We start from the raw sequence: 22,216 nt of genomic DNA on the forward strand, positions 1-22,216 counted from the left end.
AGTAAGCTAACAAAGTAATGTTCAAAAATTTACACTTATACACAACAATATTCAAAGCTTAAGAAATAAAATTGCTGATCTTTTGATCCTTGTTGACAGTCTAGATGGTGAGGTCAATGCAATTTCACTCTCCGAACATTGGTTAAAATCAAATGAACCTGCATTTATAGATGGTTTCTACGTTGCACCCTTATTTACTAGAACTAAGAAATTCCATGGTGGTTCCTGTATTTTATTGCAGAAAAAAATAGAGTAAGTATCGAAAGAGAAGTCAGAAAAGTATCGAGTCAATTATAGAGTGTAGTGCTGTAAAATTGAGCAAAATGAAAATGATAGTGATTAACAAATATTCTCCTCCAAAGAAATCTAGAACGGAGCTGGATCTATTCTTTCAGTCACTGGAGTCTATTTTGGATTTTGGAAATCTTATTTATTGAAGATTTTAACATTGATTTGAAGAAAATGAGCAAAGAGTCTAAACAGATGTTAGTTATATTCAAAGCACACAATCTTGAGGCCACTGTAAATGATCCTACCGGAGTTACTAAAACGACCAGTACACTGATAGATAATATTTTTACTAATGTTCTTCCATGTGGAAGTGACACTATTCATTCAAACTTATCGGATCATAACACTCAAAGAGTAATCATAGAAACTTATAGCGCAATAAATGATCTACCGATCAGTTGATTTCACGAAATGTCACAATTTATTTGTTGATAAACTTAATTCCATAATTTATCAGATTGTGAAAGTAAAAAAGCTAAATGTTAGTGAAAAGCAAAATAAGTGGATTACTCAAGAAATAAGAACACTATCAGCAATAAAAAGACAGATGTACGAAAGCCAGAAGAATAAAAAAATTGATAAAGAAACGTACGACAATTTTTGTAAATTATTAAAGACTGAAATTGAAACTACTAAAAAACAGTTGAATGCAGATTACATTATTAACTCTAATAATAAAACAAGAACGTCTTGGCAACTAATAAACCGCCTTCATGGTAAAGCTACCACAAGTGGTATAAAGCCAGCAGATTTTGAAGCTACAAATGAGCATTCTGACGGAAATAAATGACTATTTTATAAAGATTTGTCAAAATATTGATAACAATGTTGGTCACCACCTAAATATTCACTATAAACCGTCAGTGAGCCACACTTTCTCATTATACTTAACGGACGAAATTGAAGTCCTACAAATAATAAATAATTTAAATAACACAACGACAACGGGTGAAGATGAAATACCTACGAGCGTGCTAGAGCATTCTGCAAAGTACTTGGTTAAACCGCTAACGCATTTAATAAACACATCCTTCACTGACGGCCGTTTTCCGGATGAGTTGAAAAAGACAGTAATAATCCCAATCTATAAAAAAGGAGACAAATCCTGCTATGATAACTATCGTTCAATAGCACTCACATTGAATCTTATAATAATTTATGAGAACCACAACAGAATTATAAATTATTTAAACAAATATAATATATTGCATGAGAATCAAAATAGTTTTCGGAAGGTAAGATCCACCGAACTTGCGATGTTTCAACTGTTGGAAAACATTATCTTGGGATTAAATGGAAAACAGGCCACAACAACATTGTTCCTAGATCTTACAAAAGCCTTTGGTAGTGTACATCATTTAACCCTTTTGACCAAGTTGGAGTGACTTGGCTTTAGAGGTGTTAGCATGTCATGGCTGAAATCCTTTCTATCAGGGAGGTTACAATGTGTAATTGCCCACAGTGAACATGGAACAGAAATAAGATCAGCTTGAAAGGAAGTCAAGCTGGAAGTACCTCAGGGTTCCATATTGGGTCTTCTATTGTTCCTGCTGTATGTGAATGACTTACCACGTGTAACGAACAACATTACGATAATGTTTGCATATTTTAAAGACTATAAAATATGTACCTATCTTGTATGGAATTTATATTCTGGAATGCGCTGTATTGGTCAGGAAGAATTACTATGAATTTTTCAAAAAATATGAAATATCACATCCTCGAGACACACGCGGGAAGGTGAACTGCTGTCTGGTGTCACCAAAAACGCACATTACTAAGATTCAGAAGAGGAATATCAAGATCTACAATCACATTTCGGAGGGTACAAGGATCCTGATAGTTCCAAGATTCCGGAGAAGACTGAGAGCTATTGTCACGAAAAATCCGATGTATACCATTGACATGTTGTTCCAATTTAATGTTTGAATTCAATTTGTATTATTTTATTATACTCTACGCTTTTTTGGTAAAATGGAGTAATAAAGTATTATTATTATTATTAAGTGGATGAATCGCTTTAGAAATTTATGAAAATCGATATTTTTAGTTTAAACTGCACCTTAAAATCATAAAAATCGTATGACTAGTTTCATGTACGGAAAAATGTGTAAGTGCTCGAATTTTGATCGCAGCATTGTTGTTATCCAGAATTAGAACAACTACTATACAAGTAGTATTGAAGGTCGTAGTGGAAATAAACAAACATAAAAAATTGTACTAGTAGATGATATTGAGTTGAACTATTTAAGAAAACGCCTTTGATTTTGTATTAAGTGTTGTATTTATATAGTTCTTACTATCGCTCACGATAGTAAGAACGACCGTTGAATCGTCACGAGATGGAAACTCCAGACGATTTGAATGTAAGCTTCAGCAAAACAACTTTAAACTTTCTCAAGAGCTGCATAATGTGAAAATCGACGAGCCTTTCGGCTATGGTATATCTGCAACTAATTTTGTTGCAGTTTTTTCAGCAATTTCCAATACTGTGGTGTGCAAAATGTGAAAATTGTGATAAAAAGGAACTAACGAATTGCCCGTTGATAAATAAAGACTATGAAATAAACCGGCGCATCGTGCTCATAATACGATTGCTCGGAGTTGGCTTGCACGCGGTAATAAAATTTTGTGAACATGCAACATACACTTAATAAAACTGTTTTCCATAATAGTAGTTTAAATACTGCAAAAAAGGAAAACCCTTATCAGTTGAAAAAGGAGAAAAAATTGGAATCATTGTTTCAAGTTTTTATCCTTGTACAGCTTAGTCACTTTAATTGGATGTGATGTCCGGAAAATTGTGGATTATGCAATAAAATTGAAATATTGCAAGGCTTATTCGCCAGCGTGGAACAGAAAAATACACACCGAAGAATATGCAAATTGGGCAGAAATTCATGCGAGTGAGTGTGGAACAAATCTCGAGGGATCAACCGGAAAAATGGACTAGGATGCCAGTAATTGAAACCTTCAACGGCTTCACAGAAGCTAAGCCGCATGAGAATTTGACGATAAAAAAGAATGCGTAAATCACGTGCAGAAACGGATGGTTACTCGCTTGTGCAATTTGAAAGAACAAACAAATGGTCTTGGTGGAAAAGCAAAGTAGACTGGGAAGCTGATCAATGAACTTTCAAGTTATTACAACTTAGCGGAAAGCTACCAAACGAAAGCTATCAATACCCTAAAATATTTTTCTTATAAACCAGCTCTTAATTTTCAAGTATTCGCAACAATCAAATTAGTATATGAAAACTTTAGTAGTGGCGATCTTCTAACTCGGTGTGTAGGCAGAGGTATTCAAAGCAATAATGAGTCCTTGAATGCCACTGTCTGGGCATTAGCTCCCAAATCTATTCATAGATGTAAATCAATACTTGATGTAGAGAGATTAATTATGCAAATATTGTACACTATGGGCATGTTTTTCGGTACTTATCACTTTAAATACGTTTTCTTGAATTAACAAATTTCAAGTTGGCCGAAGCTGTTATCGTACTATATCGAATTTTGTATGGTGCACGACAATGTCTTTAAAATTGAATGAGTTATGGGTTCGGCCACATAGCTATAAAAACAAAAACGAAACAGTCATTCTTCTGTAACAATATAAAACAACAATCTAACAAATAACAAATGTCTTTTAGCAAATTTCAGTATGTTGTCTAGTTTTCATATCTCCATTAATGCAGTTTATGAGTAATTAGGATACCTGTTAGAGTAAATATGGATTCATTACTCCAGAGAATGTTTTCAATAAAATATCATTCTCGAATCTCTTTGTCTCCATCATGTAGGGCTTAAACTTTATGAGATCTAATTGAATACACTATTCCTCTTTAGTAATCTATGAATTATGCAAATCGAAGATTTATACTTGACACTATCTCAACAAATTCATGAATTTGTTCTTCTTCATCGACGTTAGCAGGATAACGTCCTCCTTTATTTTTTCAGAATTTTAATTTATCTGTTTTTAACTAACTTTTGTTTTAATGGAGTTGGAAAATTTTTTGCCTCGAAGGCTCTCTGTCCATGGCCTCTTAGCAAGCCTTTCTAGACTCAAGCATATCTCTGTCCGTCGCGTTCTCCCATCTTGCTCTCTCGAGGTACCCATAGGTTTTCGCTCCTTGCATACTGCTCTTAAGCAGTTGCTTCGGTATCCTTCCCTCCTTCATCCTTTCCACATGTCCTGCTCATTACAATTTCTGGATCTTGATGTACTCTGAGATCTTGCCTCCTTGTAGTAGCTGTAGAGTAAGTTGGGGTAATATGTCAAGTTGTTTTTTGGTCGTCGATAACTTCATAGCTTTTACATGCTGTGATAAAACAATGCTTATAAGCCATCCTTTAGGCTTTTAGGCAAATGCACTAGATCATCTCTCCAGGCTAAATTGACTATAGATTCAATAGGAATTAAATTAACAGGAAAAGTCAAATTGCTATATTCCCCTTGCAGTTGAGTAATATAGCAACATATGTTAGGGAATACGATTCTTGTTGAAATAAAACTATTTTTTAGATCTGTGTTTCAATATATTCTTTATATACTTTGGCATTTATATACCCCTATTCAAATTAGATCAAAAATAATTTTCATCGCTACATATAACCTCACGAGGAGGATTTTCTTAAGGGTACTTATCTTTATACTGACTTTACCTACTAAAACTTAAATAATTTGATTTGTGGACGTGCTTGTCTCCTTACTAACGTTTTGGTGCTAACTCCAACATCTAGTGTCGATTTAGACGAAACTTACTCAACTGCGGCGTATTTCCCAGCGCGGCATATTTCCCCACTTTACTCTATAGTTCCTTTTATTCTAATATATGGAGTCTGCAATCCTTTTCGGGATCTTACTTTCGAAGACTTCTATACTGTTTGGAGTTGCTGAGTTAGCGTCTAGGTCTTACAGCCATATGTCATTATAGGCATTAAAATTATTTTATCTTCATCATTACTTTCGTTTTCTCTATATTTGTTCTCAACCCCACCGACTTCACCACGTCCTTCATTTGTGTGTAAGTTTATTCTACATCCCTTATTGTTCAGCTAAACTGTTAATGTTGTCAGCATAGACTACGAACAACAGCCTAACGTAATGATTTGTTATACATAGTAAACCAAATTTGTGAACCTATACATTGTATTGTTAGTTACAACGACTAGTTGTCCTATGGTGGATCTTCCTTTCCGAAATTCTGCTTGATGTTGTCTTATTATTTTTTTCTGTATACTGCTGCAGTCGCTAATTTAGTATGTATATAAATATTTTATATTAATTACTTAAGAGGTAGATAAGAGTAGGTTGTGTATATTTCACGGTAATCTTAAAAGATAAGTTTTCACCCTTCTTTTAAATAGGGCATATTATAGACTTGTTTCTCTGATATCCTTTCGAGTAGGTTATATAGCCTGTTGACCAAAAAAGTGTTGGTAATCTTTTATAACATGCGAAGAAACGGTGTCAATCCCTGGCGCTTTTCCGAGTTTTAAAGCCTTATACCTTAACATTCCTTATTCCATCAATACTTGGCGGTGAAATTGGGAGACCACTATAGGCTTCTTCTTCTTGTTGCTGCCATGGCTTATCTTCAGTATTTTCCAAGTTTAGAAAGTTTTTAAAGTAATATTCCCAAGTACTCTTTATTTCAAGTCCTCTTCCATGTTCAAAAGTTGGTCATTTTCATACCTTCTCTACAGATCCTTCCTTCGCCTACTTCTGTCAATGGGTCTCATCGTCTCATTGAATGCTTCCTCCTGTGTATGTTTCTATCTACATTCTATATATTTCGTTCCTCTTTCGAATACTTTCCTCACACTCACTGTCGAATCATGACGCCTCTTCGAACCTTCTGCGATTCCGAACAATTCCTTCGTCGCCCCCACCATCATTGTCCTCATTCCATGCCATTTTCCATCCAGCAATCGTGTCATATCGCCTTCCTCTCGTAATCTTCTTTTTATTTCCTTCTTCAGTTACTCTTGTATAATGGATTTCTGCTGTTGTATTTTGCTAGTAATTCTGCACCTAAATTTCTCTTGAACCAGATAGTGTTCAGAGACATAGCAGATACTCATATTAGTAGGTGTTCTATTTCATGATGTTATATTCCAATTTGGTGACTCTATGGGGAAAACATATTGAGCTTATTGCACCCACCTAATACTTTTAAGATATTAACGTAATCGTGATTACAATGGAGTCGTTCCATTTGAAGTACACAACACTAAAGGCAATGATACTTGATCACTATGATCATCAGCCGATGACAAAACGATTTCAATATGACAGATTTGGTTATACTATATTTGGGTTGTTTAAAGATACTCTTAGGAATACAAAATAAAGGGCAATTTTTTATAAATACTCGATAACAAAGACAATCAATTTTGATTTGGTTGAAATCATTGAATCAAATTTTGACAGGAATTTTAAGATGCTCTGTATATTGTAATCTATGTCAATTATCAATTCATTTTAAATTAAGTTTATTTTATTACTATCATAATTTAGTTAATAAGTTTCATTCGATGAAGAGAAAATATTAGATTATAATTAATTTATAACATCAAAGATAATTGAATTTTTTATTGAAATTGCCAAATCCTTTTGCTTAAATAAAGTTTTAAATAAATAGATTTGCCATTACGGTTTCCTCAAAGAATCTTCACAAACGATACCAATTTTGAAGTCACCTGGCGTCTTTCGAATCGAAAACAGTTCCAATTTCCAGTAAACGCTTAGGGGACCGCGTTACCAACGGAAACTAATGACGTTTCTCGAACATTCTCAATTTCCGGCGGTAGGAGGTAGGATAAGAGGCAAGCGGAAAACCGTTTGGAAATTTCGCGATTGGAATCGGCATCATCGGAACTTTGCCTCGTCAGATCGCAACCCTTTGGTAATTAAGTCGCCACCCTTTTCCATTAGAAAGTACAGAACAGACACCCATTATGCATGTACAATTTTCGTCGACGTTCCGTAATTATATTCTTCGCATTCAGTTCAATTAAGATGACTGTATTCGGCAAAAAATAGAGCGGAGCCATTTCATCGTTTCCCCGGAGGACCGTTGCAATTTTCCTCGACAAAATTAAAGGATTATTTCAAAATATAATAGACGTTGGTGGATCGTTCTAAATTAAATTGACACTAAACAAAGTTGGAATTTTTCTGGTACTTTTTGGGCTAGAATATTTTGATAGTTTACTAAATTTTATAAAGAAAGATATCCTCGACAACGTTAGAAGTTGAATAGATTTCCCTTGTGTATTCAAATAAAAATAGAGAAAAACGAAGCATCGTGGGTTTGACAACTTTTTATGTTGAATATTAAATTGATCTCTGTGTTGGAAAACTTTAAAAATTCAACGATATAAAACATTTTTAGAATAATATATTAAAATAATATTATTCTTAGTTAATTAATAGTTTTAAATACGTTATCAATTTATTTCAGTTTATCGTAAATGTCAGCAAGACGACTTCCGCTGTGGTCCAGGAGGAACGGGAGCCCATTCGGAACAGTGCATTCCAAAGGAAAAGCAATGCAATGGATATCTCGATTGCCGATCCGGAAAAGACGAGCAGGGATGTCCCGGAGTGGCTTGTCGTTTAGACCAATTCCGTTGCGCCAACGGCCAGAAATGTATAGATCTCTCCAAGAAGTGCGACCACACCGACGACTGTGCTGACAAATCGGACGAACAAGGCTGCAGTAAGTACAAAATCGTGTTCTCAAACTTACCCTAAAAGGATATTATTATGTCTGAGTAGTCCCAGTACACATCTATACTTTGACGATAAGAAGTTTCTATACACAGCAGAAAAGCTTTATTTAAAAAATTTTATAACTTATTATTAATATTTTAAAGTTTTAGAATTCTGGATGTTCTTTCCCTTTGCGGACTTAACCAACTAAATTATCATCAAAATTCTTCCTTAAACACACTTGATCTTGTTAGTAGTTATCCATTGCTTCCTGATGACAGTGCGCACTCCATTCTAGAGTTTTTCTGCTCAATTCATTTTACTCGTTCATTACCTATACATTATGGTGATGCTTTTTGTTTTCGAAAAGGTTTTCTGAATTGAATGGGAATCAGAACTCGCTGATCGTGATATCAACGACGCTGTTCAAATTTTTTATAACTATGTTAATACTGCTGCGTGAATTTGTCCCTTTAAAACGCAAAGCTTTCAAGGGTTTTCCCACTTGGTTTTCATATAATACCATTAAAGTAATTCGAGAGAAAAGGAGGGCGCACTGTAAATGGAAGCGTTTTGGCAACCGACTTCACTACCTCACTTTTTCAATTCTAAGGAGTCGTGTAAAGTATCTAATCCATCACAATTACATGGAGCATGTTAGAAGAGCTGAAAGCAACATACAAAAGTGTTTTGGGCTTTTACTAAGTCTAAGAAGCGTGCGGATGTCATTCCTTCTACGATGTCATGGAATGGAACTGTTGTCGGCGACGGCGTCGGAGTATGCTCATTGTTCGCTGATTTCTTTTCTTCGATTTTTGTTGATCCTGCTCCGATCCAGCAGAATGTAGATTGTGTAGAAATGGATACCCTTCCTTTGAGTCAGATGCAGTTTGACAGAATTGAGGTTGAGGAGGCACTGATGGGCGTCAGGGTTACAGACAATATTAGTACTGATGGTGATTAGTACTCTGTCCCTTCCTTTAACTATTTTATTTAATGCTTCATTAATAATGGGTGTCTTTCCTTCATTGTTGAAACGGGCTTTTCTTCTTCCCATTTTTAAATCTGGGGCCGTGGTGGTATATCTGATTACCGCCCCATATTTATTGTGCCAGCATTTGGGAAAGTGCTTGAGAAAGTAGTTCATGCACATCTATTCTTTGCCCTTAAATCTAAAATCAATTGTAGACAACATGGTTTTTTTGCTGGTTGCTCGGTTGAGAGTAACTTGCTTGAACATACCCAGTATATCTTATCTTCTCTGGATGATTCTTGTCAAGTTGATTGAGTTTATATGGATTTTAATAAAGCTTTCGACCGAGTGGATCACAACTTACTTCTGTTTAAATTAATGAAGTATTAATTGGTGTTCAGGGGAAACTTTTGCAATGTCTTGCTTCCTATCTGAAGGAGAGATGCCAGATTGTTTCGGTTAATGTTTTTTTTTCTAATCCTCTGTCGGTTCTTTCTGGTGTTCCACAGAATAGTCATCTGGGCTCTTTACTATTTAATATTTATGTTAACGACATATTTGACGTCGTTAATTATGCCCAATGTTTAATGTACGCTGACGATTTAAAACTCTTTCTCCGTATCTCCTCACCTCTTGATTGTTCTAGACTGCAATATGACTTAACCCGTTAACTGTCTTATGAAGCGAAGCTGATGGTCTTTCGTAATGACGCAAAACATTTACCACATGCGAATATATACGTCATAAACATTAAGTGCATAATGCAGAAAAACTTTGTAATAACAATAAATAAACAAAAAGATTTGATACAGAAACATTTAATATCTACGATATATCTACAGGTAAATAAAAAGAAAAGTTTATTGTTTATCTTAATTAATATATTTAACTAAAAATAAAACATAAAAGTATATATATTAGTTATTCTTCTTATTCTTCATATATATGTAGTTATTATATAGTTATTCTTTTGTATGATATCGTCTAAAACATGGAGCCGGACAAAGACCTGTCCGACCTGCCCAGGAATGCCATCCTCACACCAATATCTTGATTCGTTTCTTACACCATTTTGACTACATACAACACACGTCTTCGTTGATTTTTCTTTAGTTGTAGGTGGTATTATAGCCGGAAAATGTCTTTCAATTAGACGAGAAGGTTTAGGCGTATTAGATCGTCTTATATAATTTTGTCTAGCGATAGCATTATTTTCAATCATTTGTTCAGCTAATTCTAAAATAAAACGCAACCGCTGTTTCTTTCCGCCCAATTTTCGATATATATGATAACAATTCAGCGTGGTTATACTATATAACAGTCGGTCAAGTCAACTCCTCCCATATTCAAATTGTAGTCAATAATAACTTTGTGTTTAGGAACTATTCGACGACTTCTTGTTTTTACCATTTACATTGAATCATCATGAATAGTACTAACCATAGTTATATCTTTCTTATCTTTCCACTTTAAAAACATCTGTTTTCTTCTATACATAGCAATTACTTCTCCCTTTTCAAACTTTTTTTTCTTAATTTCATCTGGAATGCCTTTTCGGTTAATGTTCTTCTTAGCAACGTATCAGTTAGACTTGGACTGTTGTAAAAGTTATCTAAATAAATGCAATAACCTTTATCTAAAAGACTATCGGTCAGATCCAAAACAACCCTGGCACTAATTGGTTCGTTTTGATATCGAGAAATTTCATATCGTGTGGTTGCTCCGGTGTAAATAATAAAATTATAAAGGTATCCTGTCTGACTTTCACATAGTGCAAACATTTTCATACCAAACTGTTTTCGTTTAGAAGGTATGTACTGTTTCCAACTAAGTCTTCCTTTCCAACCTACCAATGATTCATCTACAGCTATGTTCTTTTCAGGTATATACACTGTTTGAAATTTATTTTTTAGGTGACTTAAAACAGGTGATATCTTATACAGTTTTTTGTCGGGAGAATGTTCATTATATTTTTTGTTATTGGAAAAATGCAAAAATTTCAACAACAAACAAAATCTTTTTTCTGACTTTATTTTTGACAAAAATGGGGTTTCAGTGGTTCTCTTCTTGAAAAATACATGCTAATCTCCGGTTTTTCGCATATCCCTTGTAAAATTAAAAGCCCTAAGAATGTTTTTATTTCTTTAGGGTTAGTATTTTCCCAATCATTTGTTCTTGACTTGTCTTTTCTTGAGTTACCAGTTTTTTCAATAAATTGTAAAGTGTAACGGTTAGTTTCTTCAACCAACATTGCAATGATATCTTCTGAGAAAAAGGTCTCAAAAATTTGAACAATATTGTCCTTATGTACTGTATTTATTTGTATACCATCTCTAGACCACGATACGTCTAATGGGTCTACTAAATTTGGACGCGATTCATCCTCGTCACTTTCGATATCTGATGTTTCATATTCGCTGTTCGAGGAATCTTCTTTAGAAGAATCAAACGATGTTGATGTACTTTCATCGTCGCTCTCATCGACTTTCCTCTTCGACATTTTACTATAAATATATATTTCCCATTTAATATAATTTAAAATTTCTTTTAAAATAAACGTAAAAATATATCAAAATCGGTAATTAAAAGATTATTACTTACTTACAGTAATTAATTGCTTAATTACATATACTCGCCACAACACTGATCGTGCACGTTCAAACACGTCTCACTCGAACGTTTATTCAAAACGAGCTGATGAACAAACAAACTGACGCGTTTGTTTCAATGTACAGAATATCATATGCGCACATAATCGTATTAGACATTATGTTTAGCGCAAAAAAGTAAAGTGCGAATCATAAGCATAAGCAGTCATAAGCACCTAATAAGTGATTATGATACACGTATATATTCGTCTTAAACAGTTAACGGGTAAACAGTCTACATGATTTTTGCTTATAATCGCCTTTCATTAAACTTATCAAAGTATAATATTATTTCCTTCTCTAGGAGGATGAACATAATCCACTACAATTATAGCGTCGCTGGTGAGAGGTTGCAACGTATCTCATTTATTAGAGATTTGGGTCTTACATTTGATTATAAATTATTATTTGATAAACATATTTAGACTGTTGTCTCCAAAGCCTGGCGTATGTTAGGATTTATTATGAGATCCACGGTAGCTTTTTCTAACATTGATGCAATTAGAAATCTCTATTCTGCCTATGTCTACAGCACACTTAACTTTTGCAGCGTCGTTTGGATTCCTCAGTATCTCTCGTATAAATCTAGAATTGAGCGTATTCAATCTAAATTCCTCAAATACCTTTGTTTTAAATTTTCCGTTCAATACATTGATTACGAATCAACTTGCACTTTTCGTATGTTAACCCTCAACCAGTGTCGCTTTTGTAGGGATATGTTATATTTTTACAAGTTTTTGTACAACAAGTTTGATTCTCCAATACTTGTTGGTTCTATATGTGTTCATGTTCCTCCGAGATTACTTCGCTTTCACTTTCTATTTATGACACCTACTCCTAGAAACAATGCCTATCAAAACTCTTCTTTATTGAGAATGACAAGATCAGCAAATCATGTTAACATAGATCTGTTTCAGCATTCTTTCTATGCATTTAAAAAACTGCTCTTTACTGCAGTTGGTGTATTGCCTCGAGCGTTCATTTGATATTTAATATATGATATATTTATATCACCTAGACTTAGTTTTAGTTTTTTCCTTTTGATTCACTTTTGTACCATTAATATTAATTCATTATTATTGTAAACTGTAATTTTATTTGTATAGAATTGGTTGTTTGTGGTACAGTGTTATTGGGTTCGACCTGTTTCTGTACCCACATGAGATAAATAAATAAATAACAGGATGAATTATAAAAAAATTGTGAAATATATAATCATTGAACAGAACTACATAATTTTCATTATAAGTTCATTACCTGTTTATATTCAAGTTTAAAATATTATATACATAGATAAAGGTTGCACCACATGGTATTATCCGATTAATCCGTGTAAACAAATTGTGGGCAGTTAAACCCTCTAAGACCCATCCTTGTTGACCAAACTTCGACGTGCTAGAGAATTCGCTCTAGCATTCGCTAAGTTTGCCGTTAATAATTAACAAAATTTAAATCCGCCCTACAATAATGCTTCTAACTTAATAAGTTATCACCCAATTATGAATATATTCATCTTTGTGAAATTATTTAATAAAGTACTACGTAGTGCATAGGTTTTGATAAAATATTCAGTACCGTCCCTCAATTCATGGCGCCTACGTCTTGCACGCTGCATAACAACGTGTACTACTCACAGTTCACCTCTTCTGTTCCGCAGATTTCCCTCTGTGCCATGCATTGCAATTCAGGTGCGCTAACGCTGTGTGCATACCGAGGAACTTCCACTGCGACGGTTACAGCGACTGTACGGACGGATCCGACGAAAAGAATTGCACTAGCGTGCCGTGTCCGGAGAACAAATTTGCGTGTCCAAAAGCGCGAGGAGAAGATAAACCAAAATGTCTCGATAAAAGTAAATTGTGTGACGGAAATCGGGATTGTGAAGATGGTTCCGATGAAGAAAGTGCTTGTTGTAAATATCAATAAAAAATCTATTTATTATCTATTTCTTCAAAATCCCTTTTTTTCAGCAAAAGCATCGTGTCCATTATTGGATTGCGAATTCACTTGTAGTGCATCGCCAACTGGAGGTGTTTGTGATTGCCCAAAAGGGCGAAAACTAGTAAAGAACAAGACTTGCGTTGACTTGAACGAGTGTCAAGAATGGGGATATTGTGACCAGAGATGTATCAATACCGATGGAGGTTACAGCTGTTCTTGTGCTAGAGGTTACAATTTGAACAAAATCGGCAATAGGTGTATGGCACAAAATGCCAGCCAAATGATGTTGGTGTTCGTACACGATGGCGGCGTCAACGTTATGAACTCACAGGGTCAGGATGTTAAGTTTCTTGCAAACGCGACTGGAGCGACTGGATTGGATTTTCATTATCAGAAGAAATTGTTGTTTTGGTCGGATACGAAAACTAGAAGGGTAAGTTCAAAATTCAAGTATAAATTTATATTTTATCCACTAAGTTATATTTAAAATTTTGCGATTCAGCATTACTATGGATGTTATTTATTTTTAATACGTTTAGCTTTTGTTAAAATACAAAATATTATTTAATACGTTCATAACTTAAAATATGCGGAAATTCTAGTAACGAAATATTCCCAACAAAATATTGTAAAAGCCCTTGCTTTTGTGACACCGAAAATGTTGTTTTACCAGTAAATTATTTTTCAATTAAAACATTTAAAAATTTAGTAATTTTATTTGCATATTACATTTTGATTAAATTATATATTTATTACTGACGAATACAATACCACGTTATAATATTTTGTTTGTATAAATCTATTTGCCAGATTGATTTGTTTACGAAACGAATATATTAATTGATTAATAAGAGGTTGTATGAAATGACGAACAAGAATCTCTCAGTTTGTAAAATGTTAGTTATTTATTTAGTATATCAACTATCTTCCACATTTTAATCTCTATTTTCTTCCGAACCGGAACGCGGGTGAAGATTCCATGGTGAATACATCACCTTGAAATACTTTTACTCTATACCAAAAGCTTATACATACATAAGCTCTCAAAATTTTCATGCAGAATATCCATTGCTGCGCTGGGTGGCAGGTAGCGCCATCCTGCTGGAACTACATGTCGTTCATGTCCATATCATTGAATTCGGACCATAAGAAATTTTGACGATGAAAGCCAACATCGTTTTCGAAAAAGTGCGGACCAACGATGCCGCTGGGCCAAAATTCGCTCCAAACAGTAGCTTTCTGTGAATGAATTACCTCCTGGTGAACCGGAGGTCGTGTTAGTTGGTGTCGTCCCTTATACGGAACTTTGCTTGTTGACATACCCATCGCTAAAGATGATTTTTCGTCCAAAATTGAGGTCCTCTACCAAACGGTCCGAAGTCCATTCAGCGCATATACGACGTTGTCTATGGTCAACAACGTTGAGCCCTCTTATACGGGCGTAGGCTCAAGTCCCGACGTACGATTCGCCAAGTTGAAGTCTGCGAGAGTTATTGTACACGACAAGGATTTGACCGCCTCGGGTTCTCCTGCACATTTTCACAGGCACCGGCGATGTTCTCGCCTAATCTGACATTGCTTTGACGTACGAGTTGTTAGCTGATTGTTTACCTAGCCGATCGTCTTGAATTTGGCCACTAAACGTTGGAGAGTCGACATTAATCACTATAAAATGAGCACAAAGTGTGCAACGTTTGCGCCAACGAACACTCATTTTGATGATAAAGTTTTATCATTTGGGCGTGCTGCTCAATGTTGTAACTTGACATGGTGATTTAGCCCTAGTGACTGAATAATAAACAACAAATTTGGCAGAGATCGCCAAAACTACATGGTTGCCGCAGACTGTTATCAGCAACTCACCCTGTTGGAAAACCCATTAAAAGTGATAATGGTAAATCTGGATAACAAATCTCTGCAGATTAAGATGACTTATTAGTAATTGTTTTTGGTTTTTCTTAACATCGTGTTGATTTAGATGAAAATACTTCCAGAATCTTCCAATTCAATTTTTAATAGTTTATTTCTGTTTTAATTGTTTGATCGTAAGAATTTTAAATTGTAATCTGAAGAATATGGTTATCTTTTATTCAAAAATTGACGTAAGTAGAAATAAGGACTCAATAATTTTTCTTTAAGATTGACATAACCTAAAAATAATTTTAATTTTCTTTTCTTTTCTTTTACACACTGTTTTGAATTTCAAACTTAATTTTGATTTGATTATCTTGTATTCATGTACAGGAATTTTCCTGAGGATGAGGACTGGATCCTCGAAACGAGAATTTAAATAAATATAACATTGAAAAAGTATAGAAAAAGTATTTTCATCTAAATGACTTATTAGAGTCAGAACAATGTCAACGCACACCTTGTTAGTAGTAACAGAAGTCTTGTCTTTGGATCTAGTGGCAATAGAATGAACCCGAAACTGATATCACAATTTGCAAAAAAACAGCACTACAAATATTTTGCAATGAACGATCAAATAGGAAGCATCTGCGTGAAACAATTTTAGACAGATCTCCACTTTAGGATAAATGACGTCTAAGTTTTGCTAAACCTAAAAAAGTGATTGAAAAATAAGTCTCACACCAGCAAGAAAATTCATTCAATAATTTGTTATATTTCAAATGGCTTTTTCTTAAGTTTTTTAAATGGAACAACCTGTATATTGTGTGCTAGTTGAATTGCTCATCAAGTTCCCTTTATTTAATGATAAGTATGTCATATGTCTAACTTTAATAGCTTTCCTGATATTTAGAATTTAAAGAAAAATGTGTAATAAAATGTCATTATTGTACTTAAAAAAGTGACAAAATGTAATCTGTTTTTTGTTTGTCTGTCAATTGTAAATCAGTAATATTATATTAAAATACAATTTAAAAAAAAACTGTAATAAATAAATAATCAAAACGTGATAAAAATACAAAAAATACAATTAAATGGCAGAACAATAAATCCCTTTTTTAATTACTAAATTATTTGAAGGAAATGCAGCAACAAACTATAAACAATTACTAAACGTTGCTCAACAAGTAGGTATTAATTTAATTAATATTTAGAAGTTGTTCAAAATGCCGCCCATTTTCTCCTCTACAAGCATTAATGAGCTGTATAAAAGACCTTGAGGTATCTCTTAACATGTGCATCTTATTTGCTCTAAAGTCGTAAATTATGTTGCATATTTTATTATTTACATCTTTTTAAATCCCATAAAGCACCAAATCGCATTAAAATTTGGTATATGGCAGAAAAATTATTTTATATTATAAAATATTAATCAAATAATAAAAGGAAGAACAAAAAAAACTTATAAAAATAGACAGAATATAATATTAAGTACAATAACGCATATTTTATTACACATTATTCTTTAAATTCTAAATATCAGGAAGACTACTAAAGTGTATGAAGTGTATAAAGGTATATGACATACTTATCATTAATTAAAGATAACTAAAAGGTGGGCAATTCAACCAGCACACAATATACAGGATGTTCCATTTAAGAAACTTATGAAAAAGCCATTTGAAAAACATCAAAAGTAACTAAGGTTTATGAACACGCTGTATAGCGTATCTAATATCTTTGGATACTCTTTGGATAATTTACCTACTGGCTTTGACTATTATCTGACACAGTTTCAAGGCAAAAATGTCGTTTTTACATCGTTTTTAAAAAGATCCTGCACACATTTTGGAAAAACAGTTGAATATCTCAGGAACTATGAACGCTATGAGTTAGTAACATATATGGTTGTAATAAACAAATCATTACCACACTCATTTGAGGTGATTTGAGTTACGTAATGAAATATGACTCATATGGAAAATTACATATTTATGTTTTCAATGATATAGGTATAAAGTTGGAGAACCACAATTGAAGTCATATTATGTGACTTAATGCAGACATATCATCACAACAGAATTAAAATGAAGTTTTCTTCACCTTATCCCATTTATTCCCACTGAAAAAATTTTTTAGAGAATACCGTAAACACTCGTTAAAGCTATTGAAAAACATTTAAAAATGTCATACAAAATTGTTTTTTAAATAATTTTAAGGAATGCAACCCTTAAGGGCACGTACTCAAATGAGTACAATGGGAACATAATGACGTTATAAGGTATGTGCAACTTATCAAGCCAAACAATGATTCTACCTTATTTCTTATGAAAATTTATAAAACAATAATGTTACACTGCATTTGATACAAGTCCATCTTAAACGCTTATGACAAACGCGACATCGTAACTACTTTTCGAGCTTTTTCGGAAACCACTTGAATCGCATACCAGACTCAAGGGAAGGTGTTTGCTATGGACCGCAAAGAGATAAGCCAAGTTGCCGCCTTTTAACTGGTGTACTTCCCAAGAATTCACCAATGTTATGTTTACCATGTAATCCAAAGGGACCAGTCCCATTTCTTTCCTTGTATGGAAACGCTGTAATTATTTACTGATTGATTCAGTAGGTCTACGCCACCCATAACGGCATTATAATTTTTGAAGAGGAGTGGTTGAGGAACCTCTATTTTCCTCTTTCGACCCTTAGACCAACGCTTTACTTTAAAAAGAGGATAAATTGAGTCGTAGTTTGTCATCATTGTTATCAAACTGTTTTTCCTGTCCTATTTATGTTTGAAAGTTCCACGAGTATCCTTTTTCATTTCTTTCTCATTGGGCAAAGGACACTTATTTGTGCGATTTATACGGACTGTTCCCGTCGCTCTATGGCCAAGATTTTTAGCGTAGTTAGCAGTCTGTGGCTTGTAAAAAGATTATCAAAATAGATAATGTGGTCCTCGGGAGCATCAATTCTTCCAAAGATCTAGTTTTTGGCACTTACCTTTTTTGCTCCGCAGCTGGTTTCAAATTTGTAGCAATATCAAGTGATATTACAAAGCTTCCAGTCTTATATCCAAATCGTACTGGTGTCCATAATAGGTCACCATTGCTTCGTCTATGGACAAATATCGATGAAAAATTCCCCACTGTTTAGATTGTCTTCACATTGCACATATGCATTACTACTTGCCGTGTCAATTGGTATCATGTCCTCTATCCAAGAAGAATTTGTAACTGATTTTACTTGCTAACTCCTTTTGAAGACGGCTCTGTATCAAACGAACCTCGTCTTTTGAGTTAGTATCACTAGCTTCGGCAGTAAATAACTCCATTTCTCCAAGAACTTCTTCTTGTATGTTATCTTCGTCCGTTCTACATTTTTTCGGCTTCAAGAGCCTCTTCTAAAGCAAACTACAGAATGCGATAGGATCTACCTTGAAACATCTTAATTGACGCTGAAACAAATATTTTTTTTAGAAAGTTTCTCAAAAATGACTGATTGTACCCAATGTTTACTAATGTTTGTTTTTTCAAATTGTCTGTTAACGTTGAATAATTATTGCGGTTATAATTTTTAGATGATATGTTTAGATGAAATATTAATTATTACTTACCCAGCAACAGAATTCAACAAAAAAAATCACTAAAAACACTTCAAGAGCACTATAAAACAGCAAAGTGACTATCAAAACAAAACACGTGGTGGAAGTAAACAAATATGTTAAAATTACGTTAAACCCGGCAAAGATGTTTCAACAAATCCACGGCCTCTATGATTTGTTGAAACAGTACGAAGCCATATGAAACTCGCAAAATAGATTTTGTGATGTTTTCGAGTACAGCGAACATTTTTACAAAGTTTTTTTGGCCTGTACTTATATGAGTACATTGGGATCAAATGGGTTAAACCTACTCATGGGATCGTTCACGGATGGTCAACTTCTACCGTGAGAAAATAGGCATATAAAGTTGTCATTTAATGATATACATAAAAGTAACTACATTTCTTGCTCAACTTTACTTGGTGGTTATTTCTTTGTCAATTGGTTTAAACTTGATTCAATATTAAATGAAATATATGTTTGAAAGTATACAGCGCAGGTTTTGCTTTTAAACGTAAAATGAAAACTAATTTGGTAATCCCTTGGCGCAATATGTATCCTGTATTGTTATGTTTTTTTTTATAGAAATATCGATAAATAATAGCAATAAATGTTTAGTTTTATAAAACACAGTAATGAAAAAAGGAGTACCTAGATTTAACAAATTCCGTTAATTCTAAAATTAAAGGTTGTAGTATTTAATTAAATTGAAACATGCCATGAATGATAGAAATTGTGATCAGTAATAAATATGTAAAGCTATCTGCAATATGTAATTGTAGAATTAATTATTTATTTATTAGAATTAAATATTGAAACACAAATAATGTTCATTTATTAAATTTAATGAATTCTACATAATGGAAACTCAATCGTTAATATTAACGATTAGTGACATTAACTAATCTTACTTTCAAATTAATTTTAATTTGTTAATCGATCTTTTTCGAACCGTTATATAACTGTTGAAATTTTTAGCTGCATATTCTCCGACTTTATAGTATTTCATGTCATTACTTAACTTCTTAAGCGCTTTTTACGTCGAGCGTATGTGGACAACCTGGTGTGCATTTTGCCGCATGCGAACATATTTGTCACACCCAACATCTTTATTGTTAAAATCGTCATGCCCACTGCGTAAAAAGTGAATTCCAGTTTCTGTTTATTAGGTTTATTTCATTATTAAAACAACATAATAACATAAAACATATTTTTCACAGAAATAAATATTATATGTTTACCCCATAAGTTTAAACTAGAACTAACACTAGCTCTATCACCAGAACCAACACTAGAACTAGAAACTTTCGAGTTAAGTCGTGGATCTTTTGAAAAAATTTTCAACATTTCGGATGCCATGTTGCACCAGTATCGTCGTTCCTTTCTAATTTTGTTTTCATAACAAAGGAAATTTGGGAAATGTCGCTCTAGTAGCCGAGAAGGCCTTGGTGTCCTTGAAATCTTCTGAAAGATTTTTTCTTTAGCATATTTTTCGACAAGCATTTCAACTTTTTTTTGTCTCTTTCTGGCAGAGGAATAAAAATTTAAATAATTGTCCACTAGGTCTACTCCTCCCATGCCTGTGTTGTATTCTATAACTGATATAGGCTTTTTTACTCTATGTCCTCCTTTCAAAATTACATCTTCAGTGCCGTTGTCGTTTAAGGAGGTTACCATTGTCATATCTTTTTTGTCTTTCCATTTCAACATCATCTGCTTCTTTTTAAACTGTGCAATTTGTTCACTTCTTGCTACTTTTGTGTTTTTAACTTCTTCTGGGATTCCTCTCCTGTTTGATCGGACAGTTCCTATATTAGGTGTTATATTTCGCTAGTTTATCACTGAGATCAACATTTGAGTAATAATTATCTAAAAATAAACAATAGTCACTTTCCAGAAATGAATGTGTATGTTCCAAAACTATCCTGGTTTTAATTAACCAGGATAGTTTTGGAACTTACACAGATACACTGAAGATACGGGTTCATCCGGGTAATGAGAACCATGTAACATATCTTCACCAGTGTATACCGGGTGTAACAGGATCATGGTACACCCCACGTATGTCCTTTAGTTTTGAAGATAATTGATTCAAATTTGGGACATGCTATACACATGATAAGAGACACTTTTTGACATACAAGTAATTATTTTTTCAATTCCGGTTTCGCCGGAAGTGGCACTAACTTTAGATTTTTAAATGGAACAGCCTGTATATTATTACATTTTTGAAATCTGAATAATTTTCTGAATCCAATGGTACCACATAAGTGACATTTCAAACGTCAATAGTTTTTAGAATTTATGTTAATTTTCCATTTAAGTGTGCCATGAGAGGTCCGTTTTATTCTAATTAACCCGTCTAATGCTAGAAAAATCTAAATTCCGCCAAAAATACCAAATTACGTGATTTATGTGCAAATAAAGTTCATCAAAATGGTTTTTGGGGTATAACCCAATTTTTTCTAATGGAACCATATTGGTACCGTGGTACCATTTATTAGTACTATTAATAAGAAATTTATTTATACCTAGTATTAGAACATACGATAAATACAATAAAAATTACAGCTAAACAAAATAAGAAAATACAATTTTGATCTAATTAAATGTTATGACGTTACTAAGGTGGCTTTGGAAACAATGAAACTGTTTAATATGTCAAATACTAGGTAGATTGTTTGTTTATAGGTGTTTTTATTGTGTCTTTAAAAAGTGTTTACATTTATTGTTAATTTTGTTCAAAATGCCGCAAACTTATACAAGAGATGAAAAAGTGGACATGTTAATTATTTATGGGGAATGTAGAAGAAATGCCGTTGTAGCTAGAAACCTTTATGCCGAATGATATCCTGATAGACAATGTCCAGCGAGAAATTATTTTAATCGTCTTGAAAATCAATTCTGAAGAGAGCCCAACCATGATCCCGAAGATAATTCAATTATTAACGAAGAAACGGAAATTAATGTTTTGGCACGAATAGAAGTTGATAAGACTCTTTCTTTAAGACAAATTGGGTTTGAATTGGATATCAGTCACCAAACGGTAAGCCGAATTTTGCACAAATACAAGTATAAATCTTTTAAATACCAATTACACCAGCACTTGTATGAAAATGATTGCGAACGTTGGATGGAATATTGCAATTGGATTTTGCAGAATAATGTGCAGCCAAACAATGAATTTT

General features: G+C 33.5%; 1 protein-coding gene across 1 annotated transcript in view; it reads left to right on the plus strand.

Moving 5' to 3' along the window:
* The window catches only part of LOC111415452 (low-density lipoprotein receptor-related protein megalin), a 340,990-nt gene that overhangs the window by 278,269 nt on the left and 40,505 nt on the right, over positions 1-22,216 (plus strand). Inside the window, exons 4-6 of the mRNA XM_023047152.2 lie at positions 7,761-8,018; positions 13,290-13,544; positions 13,603-14,006. Of these exons, the coding sequence (XP_022902920.2) occupies positions 7,761-8,018; positions 13,290-13,544; positions 13,603-14,006 (917 nt within the window). The remainder of the gene's footprint in view (positions 1-7,760; positions 8,019-13,289; positions 13,545-13,602; positions 14,007-22,216) is intronic.

Source organism: Onthophagus taurus, chromosome 1, assembly GCF_036711975.1.
Source record: "Onthophagus taurus isolate NC chromosome 1, IU_Otau_3.0, whole genome shotgun sequence".
NCBI lineage: Eukaryota > Metazoa > Arthropoda > Insecta > Coleoptera > Scarabaeidae > Onthophagus > Onthophagus taurus.